Source organism: Acipenser ruthenus, chromosome 30 (genome assembly GCF_902713425.1).
Source record: "Acipenser ruthenus chromosome 30, fAciRut3.2 maternal haplotype, whole genome shotgun sequence".
NCBI lineage: Eukaryota > Metazoa > Chordata > Actinopteri > Acipenseriformes > Acipenseridae > Acipenser > Acipenser ruthenus.
In genome coordinates, this window is record NC_081218.1 from 1,932,613 (window position 1) to 1,942,166 (window position 9,554).

A 9,554-nucleotide genomic window follows, 5' to 3' on the forward strand; every position below is an offset into this window, starting at 1 on the left:
CTATTGGGGCCCTTCAAGAGCCACCTGGACGTGGTTCTGGGATCAGTCAGCTACTAGGAACCGGATGATCATGGATCTTATGTTCTTATGATCAGAGCCTACCTGTGCATCTTTAGCTAGCAGGGTGATACAACCGGCATGAAGCCGAGTAAAGACGGAAGGAAGGAAGGAACAAAGGAAATATCTTTCAGTGCAAATGTCTTGAAATATACCCTTCTCTCTTTTTTCCAGATTAAGGAGAAACTGGAGAAGGTGATCGCAAAGCAGAAAGAACTGTCGGAGAAATGGGACAAGCATTGGGAATGGCTACAGCACAGTGAGTCTTTCATTCACACACTAGCTTCCAACTCTGATTGTATGATCTGTATTTCACAATGGCCTATTTCACGATGATATTCTTGAGATTGCCTCGGTCTAACAGGAGCTGTGTGATTGTCCCCTCTTTCCTTTGCAGTGCTGGAGGTGCACCAGTTTGCCCAGGAAGCAGTGGTGGCGGACGCCTGGCTCACCGCCCAGGAGCCCTTCATCAAGAGCCAGGAACTGGGCAACAGCGTGGACGAGGTGGAGCAGCTCATCCGCCGGCACGAGGCCTTCCGCAAAGCAGCTGCAACCTGGGAGGAGAGGTTCAGTTCACTGAGGAGGCTTACCTCGGTACGAGGGCTGGCCGCCTGTCCAGACCAGTGCTTCTCAAACTGGGGTCCACAAACCTTTCCCCAGGAAATTCTGGGAATTTATATATATATTGGGGTGGTTTTTATTATGTTAGTTAGGAAGATCTGATTGCCCCATCCCTATGAGAGCTAGACGTAAACGACACATTTCTTAATGGTTGGTGTTTAAGACAACTCATTAGTGAATAGGACACTCTTGTTGGAATGGAAATATGGCTCCCATTGACTTCCTGGTTTTACTAGGAGTCTAATAAGACTCACCTGAGCTTGTTACCTAACACTCTGGCTAATCAAGCTCCTAGTAAAACTTTGAATGGGGGGAAAACTGCAATGCGTCCTTGATGGATGATAGTACCATTAAATCGGTTTTAAAACTGTTTTCTTCATAGCTGGAGAAGTTAAAAGCCGAGCAAAGTAAGCTGCCCCCGACGCCGATGCTGGGGCGAAAGGTCTTTGTGGACCCCCAGGAGGCTGGCCTGGCTTGGACCCCCTCCTCGGTCATGAGGCAGACCATCTACGAGCAGGTCGAACCCAAAACCAAGAGGCATCCGGAAATCGCCTCCTCTTCCGTCAAGAAGCTGGGCTCCACCACAGCGTCCTCCTACACACCGGTGATGAACGGGACAAAATACGGGAGCCTGAACCCCCGAAACGAACCAAAGATAGTCTATGTCCATCAGGAGCTGAAACCTGAGCATCTGCAGCCCAAGATCGACCACCTGGCAGACTGCGTCCAGCCCGCTTTGGAAGCCCAGAGACTGGAACGAGAAAGGCAAGAGCAGAGACTGACCAACCCTCACCGGGAGGGGGCTCAAGAGCTGGTCAATGGGACCCAGGAGCACGCAGGCGTAAAGGCAAGCCGATCGGATTTGCAGACGGAGAAGAAGAGGCAGGAGAGACAGACCTCCAGCGACCAGGAGATCCGGGCCAGGAGAGACGAGCTACCTCAGGAGAGGAGGAGGCGCGACCGGAGGCTGGAGAGGCAGTCGTCTAGCGAGGAGGACACCCCGCCAAGGAAGGAGGAGCTGCGGAGGGAGAGGCACGAACGCAAGCAGCTGGAGAGACAAGAGTCCAGCGAACAGGATCGCTCTGAGAAGCGGACAGGAGGGTGAGTCTTCACGGTGGACTTCCTTGACTTTCTTTGTGAACCGAAGCTGTTTGCCGGGAGAGATCTCATCCCAATTAGACACCTTTTGTGACGTATGTACATCACGCTTAGAATTTGTAATACTTCTAGATAAGCGGTCGTCCAAACTGGGATGGGATTTGGTATGGGTGTACGCACGTCACATTTAAAATCTGGAATACTGTAAACAGGAAATATCTGCAACAACGTCACTTCACGGATGTCTCACTACGGACATATTTCCAGCAACAAATACCTGTGCATGTAAACTATACATATACAGAATATAAACTAAATTGAGCAATTATGCATGTATAATTTGCACTTTTTTTTTCAACAAAAGCGAAATTACTGAATATTTCTTGCCAGCAAACATTTCATGTTTTACAGTATGTTAAGAAAACGGGTTGCCTGACTGGAATGGAATTGGGCACAGCTATTTACTAGCTCTTGAAAGAATCCAGACCTAGGTCCTGCTGTAAACACAGGCCAGTAGGTAGTCAGCATGTATGTCATACATTTTAACCCGTTCCCTCTGGTTAAACCTAATATACAGATTCTTCAGTACAAATCTTCGGACACTCACTCTCACAGCTTGAGCTTACAGTTCTGCAGCTATGCTGATGAAGGCTGTGTTTTCGGGTATCTGGGTATGTTTATACAGTAAGAGGCTTGACGTTTTCATTCGATTGCAGGGAGAAGCGGTCGACTCTAGCCGACATCGTGGAACAGCTGCAGGAGAGAGAGCAGTCTCATGTAGCCGCTCAGGTGAGTTGCCTGTATTAGGAAGCAAGTCAGACACAGCAATCAGGAAAGATCCCAGCTCCATTTGTAAGCTTGTTTAACCCAGGCCAAGGAAATACAGTGGAGGCTAAAGGTAAACCATTTCTTGCAAGTTTTAGCTTCCGATTGAGAAATTTTGTATAGGGTTACCATATGGCTCCATGTTCAATGGGACAGTTCAGGCTTTTTAACTGACATCCCAATGCATTCTGGTAAGTGTAGTCCTGCTGTGAAAGGTACCTGAGACAGGTACCACAATGCGTTGCAATATGAGTTAAAGCCTGAACTGACACTAACTGTCCCAGTGAACTTAGAGTCATATGTTAACCCTAGATTTTAAGTTTATATATATATATATATATATATATATATATATATATATATATATATATATATAAAAATAAATAAATGTGTGTGTGTGTATGCCGCTAATCCAGAACCTGCAAGTCCTATCTGATCTATAATACGAACTACACTTCATAGTGAATGCTGGTAGCAGCTGTAGAAACTGAATTTCCATGCAGGTTAATTGAAATATTACAGCAAACACCAACACTCACATCCCAATTGCACGTGTCCAAATTTAACCCAAGTATGTGTTTTTTTTGTTTTTTTTTTTTTTTTTTGGGCCTAGGTCCGAGAGAGGGACCCTGGACCTCGCCTCCACAACGGGCTGCCTGAGCGTACTCCCAGACCGGACCGTCCGCGAGCCAGGGACCGACCCAAACCTCGTAGGAGACCCCGGCCCAAAGACCCCAGCGCCCCTCCTGGAGAGACCCGGCGCTCGCGCTCAGCCCCGGCCCAGAGCACCTGCTCTGCCCCACCGGCTCCCCCTTCTCACACAGCCAAGCAGGAAGGCTGCATGTTCCGCAAGCATGACGTGGAGATCGAAAAGAAATCCTCAAACAGGTAGGCCGCAAAGCCTGAACTCCCAGACTGTGATAAACAACTGTCAACAAACAGGATGTGGCAAGGATGGCCATTTCTGGTCCACTCGGGGGTTAATAGGTAAAAGCATGGATGGAAATAAGACTTGACCCATTCCTGGTTTTACTTTGAGTTTAATAAAGACACACCTGAGCTTGTTGCCTAGACACACTGTGGCTAATCAAGTTCGTAGTAAAGCCTGGAGTGGGTGAAACTGCTCTGTAATAGGTCTTATGTCCTTCCCTGTAAAAATGAGGAGGTCAAATTAGTAAACACTTTAGGACAGGGCTCTGATAGCTCACTTAGCTCAGGAACGTGGCCCCTTTGATGCAGTATTTGATTTTTTTTTTCGTCTTTTGTAGAAGTACTGTCAAAATGCTGATAAATCGGTGTTGTGCTTACGAGATCACAAATCCAATGAAGCTGATCTCTTTATATCGAACTTTTTTTATAAATGTCTTTTCTACTATTCAGGCGGCTGTTTAGTTTTAGCAAACAAAACATATGTCCCCCCCCCCCCCCCCCCCATTCCAACATACATATTTATTTTTTTGGCTCTTTAAGAACTTCCTGGTCGTTAGACCGGCTCTTCTAACCAACACGGTTGGACACTCAGGGATTGGATGGAGTTTCACAGTATATATAGATGCAAATGCTATTTAAATCCATTTCTAATCCATCCCTTTTATAATGCTTGCCACCATTCTGAATGGCTCTGTTGCAGGCTTCTTGAGTCTACTATGCTGTGAAGCAGATGGAGCATGCTAGGCTGTACGTCATGTCCTCTTCCTTACCTCATAGGTCTTGGGTAAACCTGTACTGCATTGTGACAAACGGGGAGATGGGCTTCTATAAAGATGCCAAGAACACCACGGCCACCTTCAATGGCGAGCCAATCATCAGCCTGAACAACTGCATCTGCGATGTGGCCAATGGGTACAAGAAGAAGAAGAACGTCTTCAAACTCAAGTAAGGAGGCAGGAGCTGTTGCCAAACCTGGGGTTACCTGCAAAATCAAAGTGTGCTAAATAGCAGTGAAGGTTAATAGAGTGGCTCACCTGGTAGAAGCACGGCCGTGTGATGCGCAGGGGGAGTCATAGTCAGGGGAGCGCAGATTCATGTCCTGGCTGTGCGAAGTGGCCAGTCTTGGTTGGGGATTCTGGAGGGAGTGTTGCACTGGCATTGGCGCTCCTGCATGTTATATATATATATATATATATATATATATATATATATATATATATATATATATATAGTTTTAATATAGGTATATCTTATTGTTTTTTTTTCTCTAGGACAGTAGAAGGAAGCGAGTTTCTTTTCCACACGAGAGACGAGGTGAGCACCCATTCATGGACTTTATCAGCAGCGTGATATTTCACAATCCAATAACGCAAGAGCCATGTGCTGTACTGTACTATGTAAGGGCTCCGATTCATTGTCCGCAGGCAGCGGGAATGCTGTATTGAACTGGGGGTTTTGGAGGGGGGTTATCAAACAGCTAAGAGGTCCCAAATGATAAAAAAAACATGTTTTTGTTGCAACAGATGGATCTTAAGAACTGGGTCAAGACGATAACGACCGCCATCTCGGAGCACGAGGAGATCGCGAAATGGGCCCAGACCCAGCCTACTACCTCTTCGACGGATGAATCGCGGAAGACCGCGGAGGAGCGGCGCCTCAGCGTTTCGTCCAAGAAGAAATGAGCGGGGAGGAAGACGAGGGGTTCCCCTTCTCACGGGACGGTCCCGCACCAAGTCTACCCCCTGCGCACGCATGCACGCACGTGTGTGTGTGTGTGTTCCTCTCTCTCTCTCCCCGTCTCTCTCGCGGGGGAGCAGTAAAGAGCCTAGGACAAGCCACGGCACCAACTCCTAGACAATGACGCTCCAAACTTCTGTAGCTAAACGTCTGTATGAAATCATTTGCGTAAAACACATGTCAAAGATGCATGAGCTCTGCCGTGACAGGTTACGGGTACGTTACAAAAAAACAAATAAACGCAAACCGTGCCGATTTGAACGCGTACTTAAATGCAAGCAGAATAGGTTGAGTTTAAATGATATGTTTATTTACTGACAGCTGTCATTTTTTATTATCTTTTTTTTGGGGGGGGGGGGGACGGACATAGCGTTTCTGGCTCTTCTGCACAATTTGATTTATTAATGCATAATAAATTCAACTGCCTACACTTTAAATGTTTATTCCGTGTAAACCCTGCCAACTTCAAGAACTGGTCAATCAAAATTGTGAGGTATTGAGCCAGGTGCTTTGAGAACTACAACTAAGACCACTAACTACCTTCACACTTTTAGGCATCCAGCAATCTCTTAGTTTTGATCAAATGCATGGGAGCACTGAAATGACAACAGAGACGCACACGGATGACACGCTTGGAACTGTGGGATTTGTAGTAAAACACATGCCGATTGTAGTTTTACATGAGATTGCCTGCATAGCTCTCACAAAGGCTGCTTGTTCTAAAGTCTCTGTATGGCGTAATGCAGGGTGGAACTAGCCTCAAAATGTTTGCCACAAAAAAAACCCTCTTTAAAGAGAGAACAGCTTCGAAATTCATCTTCCTGTTTCCTTGACGTTCTGAGCCATTAGGAGTGATTCCACGTGTAGTTTTTCCAGCACTGAGATGCAATCCTGGTTTCATCAATAATTTTCTTTTCCTATAGTTGTCTGTAACGAGGTAATTTAACCTCTGCTGGTAAATGCTAAATGGCCAAGCTTTCCATCAGATGAGTAGTGAGCACAGAAGAATCAGTGCACCGTTTTCTCAGCGGAACAGCACAGAAAAACAATTCTGAACTGGAGAAAACAATCTGATTTCAAATTAGCATAGAACAAAAGTGTCGGGGGTGGGGGGGTGGGGGGGTCCCGGAGTGTCTCCCCTGGTAAAAGCACAGCCACGGGGTGTGCAGGGTGAGTCATACAGCCAGAGGGGAGCCGGTCTTCCCTGGGGAGTCCGAAGGGAGCACCGCATTGGCGCTGGCTCAGTCGTGGGATCGGAGGATGCCCACGGAACCTTCACTTCTCCTGAGCTGGGTGGGCAATTGCTGCGGTGAGAGGGGGAAAAAAATAATTGGGCGTTCTAAATTTATTAAAAAAAAAACTAAATGAAAAGAAGTAATGGAAGTGTCAAATAAGGCACTAGACTGCAATTTAAAACCAGCTACTGCCTGCGACTCGTGGAGTTCAGAGCATCGCTGTCTAGAGTTGGCCGGTGCCTGTATTCTTTGTAAAAGAGAGAGAGTCTTCAAAAAAAATAGAGAGATCCTAATTCTCTATGCATAAGGAACTCATATCAGGACACCACTTCTAAGCCATCGACTTACTTTTACTGGAAATGCATCTATTTTCATTTGCTAAGGAATGATTTGCTTTGTGTTTTTTTTATTTTTTTTTTATAGACACATAGTATGCAAACTTGCTGGTCACTAAGTATATTGCTGCTCTAGTAGAACCAAACTGCTATCACAAACATTCTGCTGTACAGGTATTGCAAAGATGCGCAGTATACACCAGTAACGTGGTAACAAGTGGTACAAATACACTGCACATATAATATGGCAAAGCCGTACTGATCTACAAACAGTTTGTGAAATGCATACTGCAGTTCTAAGAGAATACTGTAATTTTCAGTATACAACGCGCAAAGGATATTTTCTTTATGAATCGTTACAGTATTGATGTGTTATGCGCCGGATCATTTTGTACAAACATTTTATTACACAGATTAAGATGGGGGAAATAAATGGTGCACATGTGCATGGAATTCACAGGTGTGCGTTACAATCTAACAATTACCAGACAATTTCTCTCCTTCCATATTATACAGCACAGCTAATATTTAGAATGGTAAGAATGTAATGCTATATATTGAGGATATACAGTCGGTGTGTTAAGATATTACTGCAGGTATGCTTACAGTGTACTGCGTACGCTGTTTTCTGCTTTTTGGAGTAATCAGCTTTGCGATGTCTTCAGTGAAAAGGTTTGAAGAGTTATTGGTGGCCAGGAACAGACTGAGATACGGTCATTTAAGTTAAAAAAAAAAAAATGAGGTTATAGCTGATTATTAAAATAGTGGGGTTTCAGTTATTATGTTTAAAGGATTCTTCTTAACCCATTAAGTACCAAATTAATTTTTCTTTGCAAAAATCTATTTTTCTTCACATAAAAAAATTATGTAATCCTTCATTTCAGCTACAAACTGCTGCGTCCTACTTTGAGGAGTCAAGTTAGACGTGTCTGTAATCAGAGCAGGGAAATTTATGAAGCTCAACACATAGAAAACTGAGCTTTATCATCACTGTGGGGAGGGAAGCGCCAAGATATGTATCAGTTTCAGGCTTCAGTTTCTCCTTATTTTATATTGAGGCGTCATAAAAGCATCTGAAGGGCTATATTTGCAGAATTAACAGGTACACGTAGACTTCAATTTTGCGGTTAACAAAATTAGAGTAAGTTATCATAACAGTATAGTTCAAGAGAAAATTTAAATAACAGGTAAGAGCGCCAGTTAAAAACGCTCCAAAAAATTACAAAGTAGCCCATCCTCAAAACAGGACAATGGCACTTAATGGGTTAGTAACATAGGAGGAAGTCATGCAAAGTTGAGCTTCTGTTGAAACTGTAACGTAGCGCTTGTGTCCTTTTAATTAATGTAATGTGTGCCACCAGCCCCTTTACTTAGTCTGTAGATAACAGACCACAATACAAAACACAGCCAACTAAGAATACTGAAAAACATCCTCCACAAATTGCACCTTAAAGAAAATGATACATCCATAATAAGGGTTGGTCTTTTTATTGCATTAGGTTTGAAAAAAATAAATAAATAATAATAATAATAATAATAATAATAATAATAATAATAATAATAATAATATAGCTTCCTTTGTTTATGATGTTGGTAAAAAGTATATTTTTTACACAGTATTCTGTTATGCAGTATTAATACTTCAGTTGTATTGAAATGATAAGGAAGACGCTATTGAATAATATATATATGCAATTTATTGGCACTAGAAGCGCAATCCATTGCACAGTGCTGACGACGGCTCGGTAACGCTGTAGCAGGGTCCAAATGTGACCGAGGCTCTGTAACAATATGTATTAGACATACACCGCAAGAATATTCAGCAGTAGTTTATGTGCATTATTTTCACGCTATGCCGCTATTCAATCAAGTTTTCCAGAAGAGCTTGCTGAATGTTAGCACAAGACTTTTGCATTTAGGCTCTGGTCTGATTGATTAGCGCTATAGGCAATAATACATTCATTTTTCTTAATCGAATACCCAAAGACATTTTATTATTATGATTAAACTGGCATTCCAGCCAACAAACCCAGTCTCAATTAACAATCTAGTTAGCAGTTAAAATTCGAATGAAGAGCAACACTCACCTCAAGTGTTTGTTTCGTTGACGCCATGCCAGGTGGTAAGTTGTAATTCTGATTTCTGCCTCCAGATGTCAGGGCAACCTAAATATCGACACAAACGGTATGGTTTTTTTTTTTCTTTAATGGGGTAAAATATTACTGTTCTGTTTTGCTTGCTAGAACAGAGCTTGCAGATTTAATTTGCACCCTCGTATACTTTAGCTATTATAATGTGCTGTATATCTATTTGGCCCATAGCCCAACTATTGATTAGTTTGTCCCTATTGTAAATCTTATTTTTTGGTAGTGATTTGAATTTTGGTTGAGACATTTAAAAACGTTTTTTCCCCTATCTGGTTATTTTAACGAATCTCTGCTCTTGCACAACGCCCAATTACAACCTGCTGATTTCTCGCAAAGCGCAAAAGCTTGATTACCTGTATAAAATGTAATTGCTTAAAATATTTTCTGTAAACGATTCTTTTTTTTGTTTTGTTTTGTTTTTTTTCCTATGAACATAAAAAAAAAGAAAAATTGCGATTTTAACAAAATGTTTATTTGTAAAATAAATAAATAAATAAATAAATGCCCACCCAAAAAAATATAAATATATATTGAAGTTGCATGCTGTAGTATGTACTCCCTACAAATTA

The 9,554-nt window shown here is 42.9% G+C and overlaps 1 protein-coding gene across 2 annotated transcripts in view; it reads left to right on the forward strand.

Annotated features, from left to right (window-relative positions):
* The window catches only part of LOC117435238 (spectrin beta chain, non-erythrocytic 4-like), a 47,471-nt gene extending 40,176 nt beyond the window's left edge, over positions 1–7,295 (forward strand). For both annotated transcript variants that reach the window (XM_059004870.1, XM_034058248.3), the window contains 8 exons: positions 232–316; positions 455–651; positions 1,061–1,779; positions 2,493–2,565; positions 3,215–3,489; positions 4,309–4,476; positions 4,803–4,845; positions 5,055–7,295. In XM_059004870.1, coding sequence (XP_058860853.1) covers positions 232–316; positions 455–651; positions 1,061–1,779; positions 2,493–2,565; positions 3,215–3,489; positions 4,309–4,476; positions 4,803–4,845; positions 5,055–5,213 — 1,719 coding nt within the window. In that variant the 3' untranslated portion in view covers positions 5,214–7,295. The remainder of the gene's footprint in view (positions 1–231; positions 317–454; positions 652–1,060; positions 1,780–2,492; positions 2,566–3,214; positions 3,490–4,308; positions 4,477–4,802; positions 4,846–5,054) is intronic.
* The last annotated feature ends 2,259 nt before the right edge of the window (positions 7,296–9,554 follow it).